We start from the raw sequence: 25,314 nt of genomic DNA on the forward strand, positions 1-25,314 counted from the left end.
TATACGGATTTTTAATGGATGATGGATACAAAACAAAAATTGAAGAGAATTATCCATTATTCCACTGGGATGATTTATGGGAAAATGTAAATAATGAATTCATAGCCGTTTTCAACAGGGAAATAGTATTCAAATACGCACATGAAGTCCTTGCAACTAAAGACAGGCTCTTCCAGATGAATATATCAGATTCTAGATTGTGTGTATCGTGTGAACACACTGAGACCATAATGCATTTGATTTATTTTTGTAAGCGTATTGATGGAGTCTGCAAGTGGTTTTTGTCATTGCTGGGTAAGATATGTATAGAATAAATATGAAGCAACCATTAACGATTTTAAAATTAGATTTTAAGGCTTATTCAAAGAACGATCGAAATGCAGCAGTAATGTTAATTGCAGATTACACAAATGGAATTTAGTTAGGATATAAATTAGGCATTTATGTCCCTGACAGAAAAATTATTGAAATTATTAAAAGCCTAGTATTCAGTAAATATATATTTATGAAAACTTATGGATGTAAATGTAAAACTTTTCTGATAACTACTTAAATATGTAATGTTCTTTTCTTAAAACTAAGAGGTCATGGTAAGAAGAAAAATTATCATTATAAATTATGTAAATACTATGAAATAACTGTAAAACTACATTAATATATTTTTCTAATAAAAGATAAAAAAAAAAATTAACGTATCGGACATCAGCCCAAACATGACAGGGAGTTACTATCTAGTGTGCATGTGCGAGTGGACATTTGATCTATTTGGAAACATTGTTATTATGACTGCACTGTTGAAGAAAAATAGTACAGGACAACAAATGGAATTGTTATGACTGCACTGTTAGTTGAAAATAGTATAGACAACAAAGGGAGTTATTATGACTGCAGAACTAAGTTGAAGAAAAAATAGTACAGGACAAACAAATGGAATTGTTGGTGACTTGCACTGTTGAAGAAAAATAGTATAGACAAACAAAGGGAGTTATTATGACTGCACTATTGAAGAAAAATAGTACAGGACAACAAAGGAGTTATTATGACTGCACTGTTGAAGAAAAATAGTATTTTATGACTAACTGTTGAAGAAAAATAGTATAGGACAACAAAGGGAGTTAAACTGTTGAAGAAAAATAGTATAGGACAACAAAGGGAGTTATTATGACTGCACTGTTGAAGAAAAATAGTATAGGACAACAAATGGAGTTATTATGACTGCACTGTTGAAGAAAAATAGTATAGGACAACAAAGGGAGTTATTATGACTGCACTGTTGAAGAAAAATAGTATAGGACAACAAAGGGAGTTATTATGACTGCTGTTGAAGAAAAATAGTAGGACAACAAATTTGACTGCACTGTTGAAGAAAAATAGTATAGGACAACAAAGGGGAGTTATTATGACTGCACTGTTGAAGAAAAATAGTATAGTTAACAAAGGAGTTATTATGGCTGCACTGTTGAAAGAAAAATAGTATAGGACAACAAAGGGAGTTATTATGACTGCACTGTTGAAGAAAAATAGTATAGGACAACAAAGGGAGTTATTATGACTGCACTGTTGAAGAAAAATAGTATAGGACAACAAAGGGAGTTATTATGACTGCACTGTTGAAGAAAAATAGTATAGTACAATAAAGGGAGTTATTATGGCTGCACTGTTGAAGAAAATAGCCAGGACAACAAAGGGAGTTATTATGACTGCACTGTTGAAGAAAAATAGTATAGGACAGGAGTTAGTGACTGACTGTTGAAGAAAAATAGTATAGGACAACAAAGGGAGTTATTATGACTGCACTGTTGAAGAAAAATAGTATAGGACAACAAAGGGAGTAGAGGGACGAAATGATTATGGCAACTCAGTCGTCAAGGCTCTTGAGAGTCGAGGTCGAAAAAGGACCTTGTTCAGAGTAATAAAATAGACAAATTCCAACACAGAATTTTTTTTTTTTAAGTCCTTATAAAAAGTGTATAGGAGGCTTGCTTAATTAACTTTAGGGTAGACTGAAGGAAACGATAGCAGAGGATTGGATTATTATCCATAGAATTTTCCCATATGTTGGGAGATAACATGTTGTGACAGAGGAAGGGGGAAAAAGGAAACAGTACTAATAAGCAGGCATATGGTATAGAAGAGAACTCGCTAAGTAAAAGCAGGAGAAATCTTTAGTCATATCAAACCATGGAAAAGAAAGGGGTAACTCATTCTTAGTCAGTATTAAACCAGAACAAAATAAATTGTTGCTCACAAACCCAGTTAATTGCATACCAAAGATTGTATACCCTGTTTCGTCTTTTGATAAAACAGAAATATGCTCAAATTTCAGTTTCAGAGGTCAACTCTTGAAATGTGTGATGATAATCTCTCAGAGAATACAGTATATCTTCCAATGATGAACTTAAAGTTCTATAAAGCAAAGTCCTCTTAAATTTAGTTAAATCTCTTTGGGTTTAGATTTAACACTGTACTAGTTCCAGTAACCATGGTAACAAAGAAAATTGTCGCAGTTAATTTAGAGGTAAATACAGTAAACCAATTGATCGAATCGAAAGTAGACCAAATTTAGTACGTAATGAAAACCCTGGATATCCAGATTTGATTTTGTATGCTTTGTATTATACTACACTTCCACATGATGGTGTTAACTTACTGTATTATATCATTATATACTGCAATACAAATATTTGAATTTTGATATGTAAAAATATTATAACAATAGGGAGGCCACTCATTATATAGTCAAAATCAACTTTGATGTGAATTTTTAACATCCTAGAGTACTTGAGGGCTCTAATGTTAATGTGGACCCACACAGAACAGAATAGCTTTCAGACAATAAGTTTCAAACTAGTAATTGTGATGAATGATGAAATTTTGATTCTGAAGTGCCCTCATGTAAGACCTTTAGTGTGTACTGTTCATACATCTGCAGTAACTGCTTGGGTGCATAAAGGACACAAGCTAATATTTACTTGTCAGGTTTTAGTCGACAAATTGCTTCATAATTTAAGTCATCATTGACTATTGAAAAAATTCATTAATAAATTTGTTTATAGGAAAGCACTATCTTAGCTAACTTTAACTTGGGTATGGAGTTTCCAATTTTTTCAGACCTAGAGTAGTTTGCACCTTCATATTAATGTTAGTCTATTTTATAAATTATATAGTAGAAATATATATCTTCACTTTTAGGTACTCGCTGTATATTTATGAAGGGTAGCCTGTATCACTTGGATTTTGTATTTTGAAAGATCAAAACTGGGTAGGCTATGGATAAATTTCATATGGAAGAGATTTATATCAAGTAAGTTTTGTTCATTACATTAAAGAGGTATTTTCAACAAAAATTGACATTGATGGTTTTCCTTTTCAGATCGCATTTTTCGGATGTTTACATACTTCGTTGTTTTGAGTAAGTACCTTCGTAACAACGTGTACCAATTTCCATTATTTATGCAGACCTTCCTTTTACTGTCTTTAGTTTTTTTTACTTCGGTGTCTGTGTAGTTTTTTATATAAACTTTTATTTTTAATCATTGTTCCTTACTTTCTTTGTCTTTTCACAATCTCTGCTTCACTTTTTACTTTATATTTTCACTTTTTCCAAGACCCACCATGATTTGTTAACTTACAGCACTATAACATTGATTTGTTCCTACGGGGATACTACTACTGCCTTTCATATTAGGAGACTTACCCTCAGGAAAGAGAAAAAAGAACTTTGAACTCCACCACGAAAAAGCCAAGCTCCCGGTTGCCTTTGCAAGCAATAGATGTAATAACTGCAACCACCTCCTACTGTTCTGGAGGACAGAAGACCAGAGAGATAGGGCCCTGTTCCTGGAATCCTCAAAAACAGAGGGGAGTAGCATAAGAACAAAAAATTTCGAAGAACCATGACAACTCCAGTAGGAGCTGGCAAGTCGGCAAGCAGTTTCCCTTTTCTGGCTGTCCAATAATGATGGGTCCCTCTCAGTGAAGGCATGCCTTGTTTAAATCACACAGGTTCAACGTGGAAAGTTTCAAATCTGTGTTGAAGCTGGTACTCTCTCTTTTCTTTCTTATAATTACTTCAACCACTCAGATTTTATTAGCTTTTTCCCTCTCAGATTTTCTCTTCACTCTTGATCATCAGGAGGGATACCATTGCTGGACTAGAGTTAATTTTCAAAGCCAGTAGTAGTATCTAAGGGTTGAAACTATCTCTTAAGGGTGGTCCATGAATTCCAAGGGTGGACTGGTTTCTCGGGACATGACTCTTGGCATTCTGCCAAAGTGATTAGAGTACGGATGATTTGCATTCATATACTATCCTATCCCATCAACAAAATTTGGCTTACACATGAGCCACCTTAATCATGTTGGTGTCGTCCCTTCTGGGTAGGGTAGGGAGTGGACATTAAGGAGTCATCTTTTACTAGTGTCACTGATGAAAGTGCTCCAGGAAAGGCTAGTGGCGTCTTTGCATGATCTTTGGAATATTTGTTAGAGATGTAGTGCAGCAGTTTAGACTTAACTGAACTTTGGTAAATTATATATACTATTACTGGTAAATTATATATACTGTAATACTGTTAAAAAATTAAGGTCAGAGTAACTGGAAAAAATGTTAAAAAATATTGACCTATTTAACAAAAATTAAGGTCAGAGTAACTGGGAAAAAAATGTTCTGAGTTAACTTTTTAGAACTCGTCTGTTAATGAAGCTAAAGAAGCAATGCCTGATAGAAAGGATATGATGAACACCTCATTCTCAGTTTTAACCTTCAAGAATGTGATTGAAGAAGAACCAGACTACACCCCTGTTGTAATATGTATGAACATCTTTAAACAATAGTCATTTGTACTTTCATACTTTTTTCCTTTTTGTCATCGCTTGTCATACTTAAGTTTACAACATGGATTGGCAGGATCATCCACTCAGCATGTCAACCAGTATTGAGCTGAATAAAGCTTGGGTAGCAGCCGCCAAACCTCTTATTGTCACATCAGTTTGCTCAGCTGAACAATGGAGAAACTACTTGAGCCAGCCCACCTGGACTTGGACCCCAATTCTCCTACAGCAGCGAAGTAGTGGCAGCGCTTGCACAAGACATTTTCCAGTTTCATTGAAGATTGTTGAAATAGGCTTAACACACCAAAGAAAATCAGGGCACTAGTGAACTGCATAACCCACTGTGTATGTTAGCATATCAAGAAATGCACAGATTTTGAAACTGTCATTGCTACATTTGAAAAATTTTATGTAAAAACCACCTATGAAATATTTGCAAGGTATTTACTTGCAACACGTCAGCAAAAGCCTGGCGAGTCTTTAGATGAGTTTTTTGTGGGAACTATGCAATTTAGGTAAGGACTGTAACTTCAAAGCTGTTAGTAGAGAGCAGCACAGAGAGGAACTAATTATAAACTCTAGATCTACAGGCAGCGTATGATCAAGCTTATTCTTTTTATTTAGCCCAGCATAATGCCAGTGCTTACACCCTTTTCACCCCACAGATTGTACATACTGCTGCCATTGTAACAGGTGACCAACCACAGACAGCAGGGACAAAATCACAGTTGTATGATATAACTACTTTTGAGAAACAAACATTGACAGCTGCTCTATCTACAATATCCTTGGATACTGTGTGGGAAATGGTGTCATCAAGCCAGATGCCAAGTGGATACAGTATTTCTCAAGCAAGATTCAACCACTAGCAAGAGCAAAGAAGTTTCCATTAGATGAAGAGGCCCTGCAAGCATTTAATCTACTCAGACAAGAACTTCAAAAAACCACCCTTCACTCTTTGGATGAAAACTTGCATTCTGAAGTTGAATGTGCTGCCTCCAAAATAGCTATCTCAGAAGTACTAAACCAGGGTGGTAGACCCGTGGTATTCAGGTCTAGAACTTGCAAGGAAACGAATTACACTATCACATTGTAGAAAAGGAAGCCACAGGCATCATTGAACCTGTACATAAATGGGACCACTTTTTAGTGAGACAACAGTTCGATCTCATTGCTGACCAACGCCCTGTAGCTTTCATGTTTGATAATTGAAAATGTGCCAAGATCAAGAATATCAAGATTCAAGAGTGGCAGATGGAACTTAAAGCCTTCAGTTATATGGTATACTATTGTACAGGAAAAGAAAATGTGATCCCTGATACCATTACACCAGCCTTCTGTTGTTCCACCATCTCCATATCCACACTCACTGATGTAAATGACGGACAGGGTCATCCTGGGTGACCCGTCTGCTGCACTTTTTGAGCCTAAAAAAAAATTGCCCATTTTCTACTAAAGACATCAGAAAGGTTTGTGCATCTTGTAAGGTCTGTGCATAGTTAAAGCTGTAGTTCTACTGGCCTCAGGAGTGAACACTCAAGACAACACAACTGATGAAAAGGCTGAGTATTGACTTCATGGGACCTGATCTGACAGCATCACGCAACCCCTATTTATTCGTGATCGTTGATGAATACTCACGTTTTCCCTTTGCCTTCCTATGTCCCAACATGAACGTGACGACAGTAATTGAGTGTCTAGAACAGTTACTTAGCCTGTGTGGGAGGCCTAACTGCATTAACTCTGATCATGGCGCATCTTCATGTCCAAAGATCTCGAGGCCTATCTCTCTCAGAAAGGAGTCGCAACTAGTTGTACTGCCCCACATCACCAAATTGGCAATGGTCAGGTGGAAAGGCTCAACAGTACCATATGGAAGGTGATCCAGTTGCCCCTCAAATCGTGCAACTCTGCCTGACTAGCACCGGGAACTGGTGTTTAATGATGTGTTGCACTCCATTAGATCCCTCTTGTCCACATCTACCAACATCACACCACATGAATGCTCCTTTGGGTTCCCACGTCACTCATCTTCTGGGAGCTCTCTGCCTTCTTGGTTCATGACACCAGGACCAGTAGTGTTGAGAAGATTTGCCTGAACAAGTAAGAATGAACCAGAGGTCCTTTACTCCTCACACCATTGGACTGTGGAACAGCCTCCCAGGGGATGTTGTGCAATTGGAACTTCAGAAGTTCAAGTGGAGATGCAATGCATTACCACCCTAATACTATTCTCCATGCATTTTAATACATTTTTATATATTTATTAATTTATTTTTTATTTTCCATAAGTGGGATCTCTTTTTTTATGTATTTCCCTTTACCTCCTCTTACTACTTTTTAATGAACACCATATTCTTTGGGAGCTTGAATTTCAATTAATGGCCCCTTTGGGCTTGCTCCATATGAATAGGGATCATCATCTGAATAATAATAATAATAATAATAATAATTTGTGAATCAAGTTCCCTTGTGGATGTGAAACCATCATATGCCAACATTAGACATCAGGATGGATGAGAGTCAACAGTGTCAGTTCATATTTGGCCCTGTGTCCTGATGGTTGAGCCAAGTACCCCACCACCACTACTACTGCTGGAGACGAGGAACCCTTGCCCCAGCCAGCACAGGAGGCAGAGGACACAGCATGTCACCCAGAAGCCAAGGAGAGGGAGGTTGTAACTCCTGCAGTATGGAGATCAACTCGAATACCAAAGGTTCCAAACCCATATTGCTGGGATTGATTAATCATGGGTTTTATGTTCAAATTGGCTATTGTATTGTACAATACAGTAATGGCATTTTGTTTTAAAGTTCTGTTATCAGATTAATACACCTTGCTTTGGTAGTGGTGGTATTTTCATCTAGAGGGGAAAATTTAATATGTATCAATATTTCCATACACTTGTCATTTGTACTTTCACACTTTTGTCCTTTTGGCATTGCATGTCATACTCAAGGTTTGTTTGCATGGATTGGCAGGATTATCCACTCAGCATGTCAACTTGTGTTAAAGTTAAATAGAGCATGGGTAGCAGCAGCCAAGCCTTTTATTGTCACAACAACCCTTAAGTTATTCAGTGAACTATTGAAAGCAGCTTCTATTGAAAGAGAACTACCCAATCCAATGTGGTACATAGCAAACTACAAAGATGAATGTGATGATAGCTTGAAAGGCCTATTGTACAGTATCTGGAAAGATACACAGTATTGGTATAGTATCAAAAGAAAACATACAGAAATCCAGAAAATCTCTTTTGACCAAGGCTAAAGATGACCTGCAGGCTATCATGCTGTTAAATTTGAAACCCTCTGAAGATGATGTCAGTACATCTGTGAGGCTTCTCCATCAAGATATCAAAATAATCCAAGCCGAGACCATTCACACTCCAATCAGACATGGATAAAGTTAGTATTCCATCTTCTACAGAGAAACCCGGTATCCCTGCTTTGGATCTTAAATTATTTAGAGGAAAATTGGATAGAACTTCCCTGTCAGAGGAAAGATTGGGACTAATTCTCACCACCAATAATGGCAGAAATTTTGTAATGGAGCTGCGGGGGTCTTGGATCTCAATCTGAGCAACTAAATGTATGGTTAAACAGTTAAAGTCCTAGAATTACTTACCTGCAAGAAACAAAATTAGGAAACCACTTTTATAACAGGGGACCAAATTATGCATTCTCCACTTTACACCAGCTATCAACAAAAGAAGTGAAGGCAGAGCTATTATAATTATATACCAATCTCTGAAATACAGGCCAGTTATACTTGATACTGAATTACAGGTCATAACTATTGAGGTAATTTCTAAAAAAGGAACATCTGTAGCATAAGTGAAGAAGTTTGGTTTCATGCCAGGAAGAGGAACAACAGATGCAGTGTTTGCCCTTCGACAGATGATAGAAAAACACCAGGAAAAGTAGAAATGACTGCGCATAGTATTCATAGATCTGGAAAAGGCATATGATAAGAGTCCCATGCCAAGAGGTTTGGAGGTGTATGAGAGCAAAGGGAGCACTGGAGAAGTATGCGAGGTTGGTCCAAGATACAGTATGTATAAAGGAGCGAAAATTTAGGTCAGAAGCAGTGATGAGGTAACTGAATGGATACCAGTAAGAGTTGGTTTACATCGGGGATCTGTTTTAAGTCCATATTTTTTTTACCTGATTTTGGATGTGTTATCTCGGGGAATAATAGATCAGTCCCCCTGGTGAATGCTGTTTGCTGATGCCATCATTATATGCACACCAATGGAGGTGTAGTAGGGTCAAAACTAGAGCAATGGAGGAAGGTACTGGAAGACAGAGGATTAAAAATCAGTAGAAAGAAGAGTGAATACAACTTAAGGTTCAGAGAAGATCAAGGCTCTGAGATTAGTATGGAAGGGTCTAGGTTGAACCGAGTTGAAAATTTCTGTATCTTGGTTCACCAGTAGCTGGTAATGGAAATTTGGATGTAGAAATAACACAGAGTGCAGGCTGGATGGAGAAATTGGAGAAAGATGTCAGGTGTCTTGTGTAACTGCAGAATCAACATAGAGATTAAAGGAAGAGTGTATAATAAAATAGTGAAACCAACTTTCATATGTGGGGCTGAAACATGGCTGGTAAAGAGAGCACAAGAGAAGAAATTGGATGCAGTAGAGATTAAAATGCTTAGATGGATGTATGGAGTGACAAAAATGGACAGGATCAAGAATGAAAGGATAAAGGGAACTGCCTAAAGTCATAGAACTATCATAGAAGGCCCAGGAGAGAAGACTGTAGTAGTATGGCCATGTGATGAAAAAGTATGAGACAGATGTAGGGAGGAGAGTGATGCAGATGGAGGTGCCTGGTGGGAGAGAGAGAGAGAGAGGAGAAGACCAAAGTGAAGGTGGATGGATGTTGCTTAAGAAGATCTGAGAGACAAACAGTCGTCAGACGACGATGTTTATGACTGAGCCAGGTGGAGGAAAGCTGTTAGAATCAGACCCCACATAGAGGTGGGAAAAGAACAGAGAAAGATGATGATGATTCATTACATATCTTTTACTGTTGACACACACTTGACAGTGCTGAACACCCTATACTTCTTACCCTTTTTGGTTTGTCCTTTCTTGTGTGTAAGAGACTCGTTAGCCTGGCAGGCATCTCTGTCTTGGATCAGAGTTCCCTTGTTTGTGGTCAACTCAAGCACACTTTTCTGTCAGTTCCCTCTTCTTGTTTTTCAAATGGTGTGCAGGGCAGGCTTAGCAGAAGATCAAGGATGCCTGACAGTTTAGCAAGAGGATGTCTTAACCTTATAATCTTATTTTTCTATATCTTTACCCATGAATTCATTTTCAAAACCAGCTCTACTTCAGTGTCAGGCAAATCTGGAGATGTATTTGTCCATGCTGCATGTCTCAGCTCCTCCCAGTTGACAGTTTCATTCTGGCAATAATTTTGTCTTTTTATGAGCATACGCTTGTAAATATTGATCTCACATGTACAGTATATGTTGTTTCTGTTATTGATTTTCTTAAGCTTGCAAATACTATTCCTTTATGCTTGTTTTACTTGTTGCTTCTTTCTGGTGATACTGAACTTAATCCTGGTCCCCGGAATTGATCATGGAATTGTATTTTAAATAGCAATTTCCATGGATTATAAGAATAAAAATGACATGGTTGTTAGTGATGCTAATTTTGATAACCTCTTTTGTTCCAAAACTCATCTGATTTGTGACATATTTCAGGACTGTTGATTTCAGGATTTAAGAAACCCATTTTACTCACGCGTACAGTAATGCCATTCTAAGGGCCCACAGAATGGTACTGTATATTAGAGAGGGTTTCTCTGCATGTCATAGGCCACTTCAAGTGTGGTTGTCATGAAACACAAGCATTAAAAGTCTCTGGAAGACTAATAAAATCTTTGTTTTTGCTAGCTATAGGAACCCAGGTTTGGATTATTTATGACTGCTTGCTTACCAAAATGGCAGCAGTTCAGAAGCAGATTCCAAGTGTGGTGAAACTTCAAAGTTTCGTTTCCATTCTGGTATGATTTCATTCAACCTAAGCCCTCCTGCCCTAGCTTTGAATGAGACCAAGTTACAGTGTTGAGGAGTTTACTAACTTACTTAAATGTACCATGAAGTCAAGAAACATTATATTCTTTCCAACAATGTGCAGTTGAGAAACAATCAACTATATTTCCTGCAAACCTCTTTTTGGGTGATGCCACACGGGTTCACAAATACGCATTTAAAAGTTTAACACATAATTAATATTTAAAGGACACAAACAATCATCCAAGTTACATTAAGAAGCAAGAAAACATTAACATATTACTGCAAAAATTGACAAAAGCGTTACGTTACTTCGATAGAGAAACATAAATGGCGTAAAAAAAGAAAGGAATTTCAGAATATTCTTATGAAGAAATTACTGCAATCACGACGACAGTTCACGAGGTGATGGGGCTGGATTTTTTCGAGGAACTTCTCTCTAACTTGCCTTTCTGAGTTTGCTGCGAAACAGGCAGAGCTTCATGTTCTCACCCTGGAAGAAAACTCGGGAGGAGTATATTGATAGCACAGTTGTCACATCTACAAAACTACAGGGGTTACGTAACAAACCATCAACTAAAAAACACAAACATTAAGTTGTTTAATCGTAACCAACATACAAAAAAAAAAAAAGGGTTTCTGTCCAGAAGGCAAGCTTAAACTACTGGCATGTGCCCTTGCCAACAAGAAAATAACATATATTTACAGGAATATACATTCTCCACAAGAAGAAGTTTGAACAACACTGCAATCAGACGTCATTTAATTTTATAGAGATGGATAAAATTTGGAAAAAAGGTGTTTACCATACTTTAAATATCAATGTACTAATCTTATACAAACTCAATAAATATATAGTTAATATAATAAAAAGCTTCTTCTAGTCAGAGGAGCAAAACAATCGGTAATTCCAGGCATCAACGTATTTTTTCATAGAAACTGGGAAATACATCAAAATAAGTATTCTAAGAAAACATTTAGAGAAATTTTATTCAAGGTCTCTTTTCCAAGGAATAAATGGCAATTTTGACATTCTCCCCCAAGAAAGAATCATAATTAAAAGTAATCACAACTGCACCCAGGAGCGAGAATTCAATTGAATAACGCTATGCAGCTGTGACCATCTTAACACATCAAAAATTTAAATCAAATATACATTTTGATGACTTCATTACATCCATAATTTCCTTCAGGGAAATTATTAAATCCAACAAAATTCCTACCATTGTCAGATATAATCAGACTCGGCAGAGAATGATATGCTACAAAGCGTCGAAAAGCCAGTAGGAAATCGGAAGCAGTCATGGAATGAGTCAATTCAAAATGAACTGCCCTGCTCGTAGTACAGGTAAATAGACATATAAAGACTTTCTCCTCTGCCAGTCTCATGATCAAAACATTAATAGCACCAGTATAATCAACTCCCTACTGATTGGAAAGATCTATCATATCTCACTCTTCTGTGGGTAATGCAGGAGAGGAGGCAAACACAACCGTTTCTGGTTAACTTGACACAAAACACACTTTGACAGAATCGGATTTGATAACTTATTGTGCTTTCGGTACCAAAAAGCTTCCTTCAACAATACCAGCACAGAATTGACACCACAATGGTGATGATGTCTATAAAACGTTCAACTATCAACACTGTTAAATAACTTCTGGAAGGCAATAACATTGGGCACTGAGTATCATAAGACATGGAAGGTTTTTCATGACCTCTGAGAGACCTAATTAGATTTTCTCATCAACAATGTTCAACTGATTACAGAAATTTCTTAATGGTCCATGGACACTCCATGAATTTCATCACAGAGGTACATTCTGGTAGTAGAAAAAATGTTGCTTCTGTTCAAGGAGGACAAGTGCTTTATTTTGTTAACAACAAACTTAGAACCTTACTGCATTTATTAAGAAAAGCAATATTGACCCATGATACGTTTAAGCTACTTAAATTACTGTAACGGGATGTCAATTAATGGGGTTGAGGGTTAATAAACTTAGGTTCTGAAAGAATTTCATTAACATGCACACAGTTTCTGTAGCTAAAGATTGTGGGATAATCACTTCAGTTAAAAAGCCATTTAGGCCATTCCACCATAAGGAATTTTTTGCGCCAAATCTACTAGGTACTACCTCTGGATAAAATATCAGCTGATTATCCTTAGAGGGGGGTATACCGAGCGAAACTTGAATTCATTAATTTCAGTGACTGTTTTGTACATAGGGAATTTTACATTATTGTTTACCCAACAAATAGAAACCATGGAGTCACCCAGAGAGTGCAAGAACTCAATCTCAAATCATTCTGCATTAATCTTTCCAGCAAGTTTCGCACCCAAGGACAAGGCTGTCAATTCCAAACCTTGGAATAGTCTGTTTAGGGTTTGGTGCAACTTTACACTTACTGACCAGTAAATTGCTTACACTTCTCCTGAAATCAATCACACAGGCAGCAGCTCCATATGCCTTGTTAGAGGCATCACAAAATACATGTAAGTGGGAACCTTCAGGATGTACAACAAACCTAGGGAAACTTTAAACTTTCTACATTTCTAATACATTTGCAAATTCATCAAACCTTGAACATAATGATTCTGGCAAAGGGTCATCCCACCCGTAGTTACTCCACAAAACATTTAAGAAAATATTTACCTCTCACCTGTATTGGTGACAATAATCCTAGAGGATCAAACATTCGAGCTATTACTGATAAGACCTTTGCTTGGTTAAAGGTCCTTATACTCACAATTTACTTCCTTCAGTGACATTCATCTTGTGTTAGATACCACTCTAAACCCAAAACGTTCACTCTTTCTTTGATAACATCTATGGTTCTGTTAAACTGTGAATCATTACTGACCCATTCTTGTAGAGTGCATATTAGCATCTTTAAGAATCTCATTTATTACTGGATACTCATCCATCAAGACTGACACGTCTCTTGTAAGTTTTACTAAAATTATCTACATAGAAATTCTTCATCAGAGATGATGCAAGGGGATTATCATGTAAAGATAAATGATGCAAAAGAGGTTTGCTGCAAGAGAAAGGGGAGCATGCCAGCTCCAAAACAAACTACACAAAACCGGTAAGTTACAGTAGACTTCAAATCGGAGGGATCAGTTATCCATAGAAATCTGCAATAATCACGACAGTCAGGAAATGCCTATCTTAAAAAGGCTTTTACTGATATCTGAAATCACAGCTACTGGGTTTGTACGGAAAACTCAACAGGGCATCAAAAGTTTAGTAGTTAATGAGGGACCAGTTAATAACAATCATTTAAGGAAAGTTCTCCTTTAGCCTTGAAGAAGCATTAAAAACTATTCGAATGGGAGTTGTTTCTGAATCCTTCAATACATGGTGGGGGTAAATAATGCCTATAATAGGGGAGTCTGGAGGAATTAATTTATAAACCCAGACTGAACGTAATCTTGATAATCTTATCATAATGAGCATACAAGGAGGGTCAGATTCGAATCTATGTAGCGAGAATTTAATTGACCAATGGCTATTCTATAGTTAACAGGCGGTCTATTTTCATCTTTAAATGGTAAGGACACTTCATACTATTGTCAACCCTTTTTACTTTATCCTTAAAACACTTAACTGGATCTCTTTCTTCAGGACTAATTTCAGATTGACGAATACCAACACTTTCTAAATCCCATAATTTTCTAACTTCACAACAAGAATTAATAGATTTCTACTTTATTCTTGAACAACATACATTTGATGTAGTAATCTCATTAGATTCTACATCGTCATAAGACCAATAGGAAGAGGTCCAAAATTAGTGTGCACCACAGAACTATTCAATATCTGTATTCCAGAGCAAATTTGACTGTTGTGAATGAATTTTTCCATAGTAATCAGCTCCAATGACTAATTCTATACCATTCACTTCATCTGAATTTAAATCATTATCTGCTAATTTTATGCTCTTTACTCGTCAAGAACGCAGCTGACTTATTTAAACCTGGAGAATAAATTCTGAATTAACTCTATCGAATGCAATGGCATTAATGACAGTACGAATCTTACCTAGTCTCACCACAACTCTTACTATATTACAACTAACTTCCATGGCATCACTGCCCGGATGGTTTTACCTTTAATGCTACTGTTGCTATGGACGGTAGACTAAACTTATGAGCTAATTCCTTTGCAATAAACGTTCTTTGTGCACCAGAATCAAAGAGTGCTCTCCCAAAGGAGCGATGTCCATTCCTGACACAATTACATTAGCAGTAGGAAGAGCAGTCGAAACAGAAATCTTATTAGTCAAGGAATGATCAATACCAAAGAAGCTTGAAGTCATAACTACTGGGGAATCACCTTTACTTACAGCACCTTTTAGAATCATTATGAGATTTCCAGAATTAACATTTGACTTACTAACATTAGTACTATTTACACTAACTTTGGTGGAGCAGGATTAACAGGGTTTTCTGTTTTCTTACAAATCATCGGGTAATGAGGCCCATCACATATATTACATTTCGGTTTGTTTCTACATTCAGAGAATAAATGACCTCCTTTGAGGCAAGCAAAGCACAATCTTAAATATTTAACTCTGTCCTTCTACTATCAATGGTTTTGAAAGTTCTACAATCGCGAGAGGCATGGTTCGATGAGCAAAAACACAATTATGGTAAGAACTACTATTACTAGACTTACTGTTACTTTGTTGTGCTCTCTGCACGTTTTGCACATTTGAGGGAATCACTTTAGAATAGTTACCCTGATCACGTTTTCTCTATTTAGAATTCTCACCTTCGTAACAAAATTCCATTAATTCACAAACATATTTCAAACCTGAGAAATTTGCTTTAAATCAATGGACATACTATTATGTTTATTAGCTATAGCCTACGTGTTTTAGGTGATAATTTCTCGCATATTATACTAGAAAATGGGGTCCATGGCCTCTACATCTAAATTCAATGTGTTCATTTGTAAAATAATCTTCTCATATTCCAATTTGAAAGTGTTCAAATCCTCTATTGTATGACTGGGAGGGACTAAATCGTTAATTTGGACATAAGTCTTTTTCAATTTGTCCTTATTATCATACTTCTCCTTAAGGGTCTGAATAGCTACTGAATAATTGGCATTAGTGACAGGCAAACCTTCTATGGCTTTAAAGGCATTTATCCTTTAAACTAGCTCTGAGGGTAGAAAACTTAATCACATTGGAAATATCCCTACGATCGTGAACTAAACTGTTAAATATATCCCAAATGCAAGCCATTGTTCTTCCCACACCGCTAAATTCAGGTATCTTAATTGCTACCAGGAGTTTAGGGGAGGAGAGGGTTAATGGGAGCCGAAGGAGGAGGCAAAGCGGGCTGTTGATTTATATCTCCCGTGTCAATCTCGCTCATAGTTTTCTCAGCAGTAGCAATAGCTTTCATACACATCTAGTTATTGCTCTATAACTTCTACATAAACTATCATATTCACTATCCTGTGAAATAATCGTCACATTCTGTGACCAACTATCTTCAAAACGTCGTAGACCCTCAATAAGACAACGTTCATACATTACAAGGGTCGATTTTGGTGTATCAGTATCACCAATGCAGTTATCCCTCATCAGCAAATCTTGTAAGAAATAATTTCCCTTTCAATAACTACCTAATCTTGGAATCCATTTATCTTGTTAAATGGATCAATAAGAAACTTGCTCAAATATCAAAATTGTATGGCAAATTATCTAAAACCTGATTGAAAATATAACTAATCTTATTCATAGGTCGAATAACATTCACTGAATGATAGATAATTTGACCACGTGCTCTTCATCACTTCACAAAATAATCTGGTCACGAAAACCTGATTTCAAAAATGGCTACGAAATTCAACAAGAATTTCTTCAGAGTATTCACTTAAATACGAACAATAATGTTCCATAAACAATAGATTATTTGGCAAATGACTTAAGTAATCATCACTTCTAAAATAAATCTGGTCACGAAAACCTAAGTTCAAAAATGGCTACGAAATTCAGAATTTCTTTACAAGTGATCACTAACGAACAATAATGTTCCATAAACAATAGATTACTTGGCAAAACACCCCAGTAATTCAATACTTACCTGCTCACCAAATAACTTTGGACACGTGCCAGCTACACTAGAATGACTTTATAGCCATCCATCACCAACGTGAACTTTTTCGTAAATTATCTTTAACATCCCAAAAATCCTTTTGTGAATCGTTATGGCATCCGGTTCGTTCGAAGGACCAAAGCAAAGTACTACTATAACTAGCAAAGAATGTGGTGAAACTTAAAGTTTTAAGCCCACATTCAGTATGATTTTCATTCAACCTTAAGCCCTCCTGCCTAGCTTTGAATGAGACCAAGTTACAGTGCTGAGGAGTTTACTAACTTACTTAAATGTACCATGAAGTCAAGAAACATTATATTCTTTCCAACAATGTGCAGTTGAGAAACAATCAACTATATTTCCTGCACCAATTCTTTTGGGTGATGCACACGGGTTCACAAATACGCATTTAAAAAGTTTAACACATATAATTAATATTTAAAGACACAACAATCATCCAAGTTACATTAAGAAGCAAGAAAAACATTAACATATTACTGCAAAAATTGACAAAACGTTACGTTACTTCGATAGAGGAAAACATAAATGGCAAAAAAGGGGAATTTCAGAATATTCTTATGAAGAAATTACTGCAAATCACGACGACAGTTCACGAGGTGATGGGGCTGGATTTTCGGAGAACTTCTTCTCTAACTTGCCTTTCTGAGTTGCTGCGAAACAGGCAGAGCTTCATGTTCTCACCCTGAAGAAAAACTCGGAGGAGTATATTGATAGCACAGTTGTCACATCTTACAAAACTACAGGGTTACGTAACAAAACCATCAACTAAAACACAAACATTAAGTTGTTTAACTGTAACCTGAACATACAAAAAAAGGGTTTCGTCCAGAAGGCAAGCTTAAACTACTGGCATGTGCCCTTACAACAAGAAAATAACATATACATTCTCCACAAGAAGAAGTTTGACAACACTGCAATCAGACGTCATTTAATTTTATAGAGATGGATAAAATTTATGAAAAAGGTGTTTTACTACTTTAAATATTAATGTACTAATTTATACAAACTCATTGCTATAGTTAATATAATAAAAACTTCTTCTGTGGAGCAAACAATCACATCAACGTACTATAGAAACTGGGAAATACATCAAAATAAGTATTCAAGAAAACTAGGAAATTTTATTCAAGGGGAATAAATGGTATTTTTGACACCAAGGTTTGTTTGATTTTTTGCAGAAATTACTATCAAGAACTTGAAATTGAAATGCCTGTTATCTGAAAGCACAATGAATAATCATGGTGTTACAATCGAACACGCGAACATTTGAAAGACCACTGTTGTTTCTACTTGTGAGCAGTTAATAAATAAAGCCAAACACTAACCTGGCTAAACCACGTCAAATCAACGTCATTACGCCACAGATGGAAATACATTAATTTGGAGTATCTTTTAATAATGTAAGTGAAATTGATCATTGTTTGATTATGTTAAAATGAAATTTTATCAGGTTTTTCTTATGTAAAGAAATGTAGCATTTTTCAAGAAAAGAAAAACTTGAAAAATGCCCAGCCCAATTGGGATGGAATGACTGTATGTGGTCTAAAATTGAACTCGTTCTTTAAAACCAGTACCTATATGATAGTGACTGAATATTATTGAGAGTTTAAATTTACCTTAATCCTCATTCCTCAATGAGTAAGTTAAAACTGAAAGAGAGGGTTTGCGACCTGAAGAACAAATGACAGAGTTAACGGCTTTGTATTTTTCCGTCATATACAAACCTGAGGTCTTTACATAAATGGCCCACTCCAGCCATCCTCATTTAGCACCAGAGCCAAAAGGTAAAGTGAATACGCACAAATTAGATTAATAATAAATTATATCTGTCGTGCGGTCAGCTACAAAATCCAATTTACTGTATAGTTGAGCTGACCTCAGTGTACAGTACTGAAAGTAAATAACAAGACAAAGACTCCCAGGTTTGGACTGTTAAGAAAAAGAACACTGATTTTAAAATTTGTCATTTTTTGTTTAAAATTGATATGCTAAAATAAGGTGAAAAGAAAGTTTCAGACCATTTTTTTTATGAGATACACATGTACATGATAATATAGACCATTCGTGGGAGGAAGAATCAGTATCCTTTTGGATAATTTCAGGAGACAGAACGATCAATCAGGCCATTGGTCTTTGGAGAGTTTAGAGCTTATAAGAGTAGTGAAGATCTTGCTCCAGTGGTCTAGCTGAAATGGAAACTTAATAACCAAGATCAGATAGAGCGATCCACTTACCTCAATTTAAGTTTAAAAACACTGTATATAGCCCTTCTCCCATTCCCAAGTCTTGCAAAAACAACAGCACAGAGTCTCGGTCTTCCCAGATAAGTGTTTTTCAGAGCCACCCCCTCCCCCAAACTTTGGTAGATAATCGGAATACTTTGATTTGGGTTTTGATTCATCAAAATAAAATAAAAACATTAACAGGAACGAAACCATCATGTAAACAGTAGTTTGCTCATTTTAATGTTTAAAAATGGTACTTATTTTTTAAGAATTTTGTTTTAAAGAAACGTCGTACGGTATAAGCATTTGCACCACGTAGCCGGGTTTCATGAAGATAATAATTATTACAAATAACATTTTACGGGGTTTTGTAAAACCTTGATTTTAGCTTACTCGTTTCATCTGTCCGGTTGGTATTCATTCCAGGTAAGGGTGCATAGACACTACTGGTTTTAATTTTAGTTATCCAAAGAATGTGAGAGATAAAGCACTTAGAGAGAGAGAAGAGAGGGAATTGGAGAGTTTTTTATGAATATTTTAATGAATTAGAAAATAGACAAACCAAAAGGCACGGTTGATGGCGAGAAAGAGCTGGGTAATGTCATTTGAGGTGTTTGGAAAAGATGTCAACCTTAGGGTTTGTTGCAGAATCTCTTGAATAATTGCGAACCTGATTCTCAAGTAGAGTCAACCCATCCCCTGATGAAGCCTAACCCTTCTAACATTGAACTATGATAGATAGCTTAATCTTTAAAACACTTTACCTTTGCATCCGTTCATTTAATGGTAGTTTTAAATGTTTTTAAGATTTTCTTGTAACGTTTGATTAAGAAATTGACTGGTTGTTACCTACATAACATTGCCCCTGCTCCTCTGTTATCAAACGTTGGTATCTTGCAGAAATATTTTTGAATGTTTTGGGTTTAGCCAAAGATAAAATACATGTTTTAATGCGTATTTCTTCTTCATTCAGTGGTTTACTTCTCATCTCAAACTCTTTGATAGAGTTTTGTCACCAGTAAGTTTATTTTTCCAACTCGTAATGTTGATTAGTGGCATAGACGTAAAGTGAGTTCACTATGTCTGTTGCATACAGTGTACTACAACAACAAACGTCCTTAACTCTCTTCATTATCTGACTAACTGTTTTTGCTTGCAACACCAGGAAGGCTGCTGCTGCAAACAGTGTCATTTTCTGGCATCAGGTTTAATACTACTCCGTCACTATCTTGGCTAAAACTAAAATGTGGGATAGTTTGACTAATGTAGTTGAGGAATCTTCTGATCTGCAAATATTTAAGTTTAGATCAAATTCGTTCCTGTTTTTTGTTGAAGTCTCATGAATTTCAGGTGTATCGGTTTTATTTTCAATTCTCTCATATTTAATGTGTTTATTGATCACCTTTTCCTATAACTTCTCTCTCTCTCTGAGTCTATTTCTCTTAGGAACCTCCTATGATTGTAGTTTGTTGACTTGACTCGTAAGTATGTATTTTCAGCTGAAGATTTAAAGAAAGAAAGAAAGAAGAGATCATTACAGTGCTTTGAATATACTGATTATTCTTTTTTTTCATTAGTTGTAAAGGAAATGAAAATAAGAATTTAGTTGCATCCCCAGCAAAAGTATGAAGATATTTTTAATGGTTTAAAAATAAACTGACTGACAAGATGATGACTCCACTGGGCCTTATGTAAGGAATCTTTTGTATTCCCCCACACAACTAGAAATACCAATTTAAAAGTCTGAACACTTGCAAAATGGAGGTATACTAGGAAACCTGCCACTCTTTGCAGAGAGGCCTTGATTGGAGAAGATTGCTCACTTTTCCGAGTAGACACTTGCAGACAATGGTCAGAACATGTCTGAGACTGCCTTTGCAGCACCCCTCAAAAAGCACTTGCTGGAGCTGTTGGATAGCCTCCACTTATGAAGGCGAAGGAAGCTCCCTGCTTGGTGGTACCTCCTGCTGTGTTCTTGAATTAGGACGGCAGGCCTTTAGGAGCCTCTTTTGGCATGCTCGATCATCTGCGCCAACAGGTCTGCATATCACCTCTACTCTGTAGCCAAAGGGGGCCACCACCGTCATCTGCAGGCCCCTGAGATGAACAGATAACTTAGGCCTTCCTGGCTGGCTGAATGGGGAAAAGTGTACACATCCGTGTTGCTCCATGGATGTTGCTGGAAGACATCCTGCGTCACTGCCCTTGGGTCTGGCAATTGAGCACTGTAGAGTGGCAAGTTGTTGTTTTAAGTTGTGCTGAACAGGTTGATTGATGGGCTGCTCCCACACTTTCTAGCAGCTTATATACACCACTTCCTTGATGCAGGGACCACTCCATCCTCACACCTGGTCCTTTCTCCTCAGATGATCAGCCACCACATTTCTTATCCATGGGATGTACCTCTGTAATTAGGTCTACCTCTACTTCCTCCAGTTAATTGTGTAGCTTCACGGACATCACATAACTTGGGTGATATTGTTCTACATTGTTTGTGGATACAGGCCACTATGGTTATATTGTTGCTCATCACAACCATCAAGTGGCCCCTTCTGCTGTTTCTGGAAGGTGCTGCAGTGCTACCATGCCGATCTCATCTCGAGGAGAGTTGTGTTCCTTTCCTACCAGTGCCCCCATGTCCCTGAAGCCATCCTTTCAGGCACACTCCCCACCCCTTCAGGAGGCATTGTTGAATAACATTATCTCTGGGAGATGGCTTACTCCCTACCTGGAGATTGCCAGATTCAACCACCACTCAAGATACCTTCTCACTTCCTTGCTCCTAGAATCAGCTGGTGGGGCGATACCTTCATTAGCTGCCAACACGTCTTTGGCTGCCACTGCAAGGACTTAGTGGGACCTCCCCGCTGGGCACTAACTTCTCCAGGGATGTCAAGTGGCCTATTGACACCCTGCCACTGCCTTGTTGGCTGGGTGGGCCTGCCATGAACCTCTGGGCCAATTTTGCAGATAGTCTATCCTTGTCAGGGCTAGAAAGGTTACATTCATAATCGGCCCCAGCTCCCAGCATAGTTACAACACTTGCCCTCTCCTTCTGCAGGCTTAGGTGAACACTAGCTGGAAGACCAGAGTGAAGACCTGCAGAAATGTCACAAGACTGAGGCAGAGTGCTTTAAATGGCATTGTCTGGTTGGCGGATGAACCACAGAATTTTTCTCAAGTGGTGGATTGGGATGTAAAGGTAGACATTAGGCAGGTCTATCGAGACCATGTAGCTTCCTCTGTGATGGCAGCTAATACTGACAGGGCAATTCCTTCAAAAACAGTAACATAAACTTATTACAAGCCTTCTCTTCGCCACAATGGCGAATCTTGAGTTTCACATCCATAGTAAATTCATGTCAAGAGCAAGGGGCCAAACGCATAGTACACTTTATGATTGACAAACAAAACACAGAAAACAGACAAAGCCCACCAAAACCTCGGGTATCACACGTATGACAATACTGCATTGGAAAGGCTTTGTTCACAATAATATAATTTAACAGAGCATCAGCATCAAATGTAGTTTGTCACACACACACACACACACACACACACACACACACACACACACACACACACACACACACACACTACCTGATAGCGGCATGGCTAGAAACACAATGGCCAAGTAGGCTAACAGAGGGCTCATGCCTAAAGGGCCTGAGGCATACGTGATAGTTGTTTGTTTTTCAGTCAATACAGTATACATTTGAAGTGTGCAATGTACAGTAAGCGCTAAAAGTGATGTATAGATTTCAGAATTGATCGTAATTCTTCAGAAACTCTCGTGGGGTTGCTAGTTAGTAAATTTTATTCCAATTATTGTCATCCTATTTATCTGATAATAAGTATCAGTGATTAGCTGTAGAACAACAGAAGGTATTTTCCCAAGGAATGGTCAATGCTAGTTTAATCATCATTTATAAAAAAAAAAAGAGAGAAAAAATCTCGCTTGTAGAAACATTCTATGGCTCTGCATGTGGATGTCGAGTGTTCACCGAGTATTGCAGAAACTGTCGCATAAGCGCTGGCCTAATGTGATTTATTGTAAATTAACTTTCTACTTTTATAGCCTTATATCGTGTTATTATGATTTAGCATCTGATTAAATGAAATGTAAATAAGACACAATTGGTGCAAAAAAACGCAATCCTAGTTATATCACGCGTTTAGCACACACATGATTGGGCCTATTTTAATAAACAATGAAATATATTTTCCAGTTTGTTATTAAATAATTTTATCGATTTCAATTTATGCATATCGTGAAGGGGTGGAATTGGTGTTCTGAGTCTTACCAAACAAGTATTTTCAGAGGTTTCCAATTTGTTTTAGTGCATAATTGAGACTATGCTTGTCCATTTATCCAGTGTGCATGTTTAAGCAGGCATAATTTTAATGAGGGATCTCCCGAGCATGACCATGGGCCTAGTGCTTGAATCTTAAAAAGGCGCCTGTTATTCTTGACTAGATAAAAAGGCCCTGAGAGAGAGAGAGAGAGAGAGAGAGAGCATAACAGGAGATCCTCGAATTAAAATGATGCTCGCAAAAGCATATGCACACTGGATCGTGGACAAGCATAGTCTCAATTATGCACTAAAACAAATTGGAAACCTCTGAAAATACGTGTTTGTGAGACCTAGAACGCAATTCTACATATATATATATATATATATATATATATATATATATATATATATATATGTGTGTGTGTGTGTAAGATATAAATCCCTAAATCTCATGGATTTCTGTTGCTACGTGTATTATGACTAGATCGAACTGACTACTGGTTGCACGGGGAAATATGAATTTGGTGATATCACGCCTTATGATGCGCCCACTCACGCAAATTCAGTCTTAGATTTCACACCCCAGTTGGAATATGATTAGAAGATTTGAAGTAAAAGTTTGAAGTGAAAAGATGGGTGTGTTAGGGATTGTGGGTTGAGGTAGAGTGCGGTGGTTGGCTGTTTTACGTTTTTCCGACTACACGAGGTAGTTGCTTACGACTGCTTTCTTATTATTTTTATATAGCGAGTCTGTTTCCAGGTGCAAGGATAGGTCCCAAGGCCGGTCCCAATGGTTCTATCTTTGCCTAAATAACAGACAATGCCCACGCATTGCAAGACTTGCTGTGCCCGGTACTCAGGCCTAGTCACCTTTCTCTCTCCTCAATTTTGCTCTTTGTCTCCTGAAGATTTTCTTTCTCTTTATTTTGCTCTCCTCTCCCTGAAGAATATTTTTGCGCTTATTTTTACTCCTCTCTCCTTTTATTTGGATATCTAGTAGATGGTTAAAACATGATTTTCATAAATAAGGTTTCATTATCATGAGCTTTATAAATACGTTCTGGTTTACTTAGAATCTTTCAACTTGTTTTGTGGGATTACGTTAAAAACTATCATCGTTAAATCTTACTCTGCTATCAGCATATCATACGAGTAATTATTCTTTTAGGAAATACTAAAGATATGTTAAACATAACTTGGCAATCTCCTCTAAGTCTACCAGTTTGAGAAGACGTTGCTAAGTAGATTTGCTTTTCCCTGCAAACTTAAAACAATCATGATTTTATAGTAGGTTAGATAAAGAGATATACATTTGTAATCTATTTCATTATATTATATATATATATATATATATATATATATATATATATATATATATATATATATATGAAATTTAAAACTTAAAAGTCAATGAATAATCACATTCATAATGAAACAAAAATCATACATTCTCCTTGAAAATTTGTCCAAATATTTACATAAATAGTTACATTTATTCGTCAATAATGAACATGCAAAACGATAACATATATTCAATATTTTGTGCAAGAGCCTAAATTATACACAGCATTTAATCTCCTGGAACTGAGTCCAACAAATTCTTCCCTACATATCTTGTTCCTCTTAAAGACTCCACACAGATGAACAGTGGTTGATGAGTAGATGTTTTGATTTAAGGGGGCAGTGCTGTCCCATTCTTTTTAGTCATAATGGCCCCATAGGTTCTCGATGGGATTGAGGTCTGGTGATTTGGCGCCAGTTAATCCGGATGATTCAGGATGCCTTTTAAA

The 25,314-nt window shown here is 36.9% G+C and overlaps 1 protein-coding gene across 3 annotated transcripts in view; it reads left to right on the forward strand.

The window, feature by feature from the left end:
- Nucleotides 1–25,314, forward strand: part of LOC136835707 (uncharacterized) — a 63,735-nt gene that overhangs the window by 24,167 nt on the left and 14,254 nt on the right. For all 3 annotated transcript variants that reach the window (XR_010852249.1, XR_010852248.1, XM_067099563.1), the window contains exon 2: nucleotides 3,374–3,412. Coding sequence is in view for 1 of the 3 variants with exons in the window: in XM_067099563.1 (XP_066955664.1) it covers nucleotides 3,374–3,412 (39 nt within the window). In the remaining 2 variants the exon portion in view is untranslated. The remainder of the gene's footprint in view (nucleotides 1–3,373; nucleotides 3,413–25,314) is intronic.

The sequence above is a fragment of the Macrobrachium rosenbergii genome, chromosome 55, assembly GCF_040412425.1.
Source record: "Macrobrachium rosenbergii isolate ZJJX-2024 chromosome 55, ASM4041242v1, whole genome shotgun sequence".
In the NCBI taxonomy this organism is placed as follows: Eukaryota; Metazoa; Arthropoda; class Malacostraca; order Decapoda; family Palaemonidae; genus Macrobrachium; species Macrobrachium rosenbergii.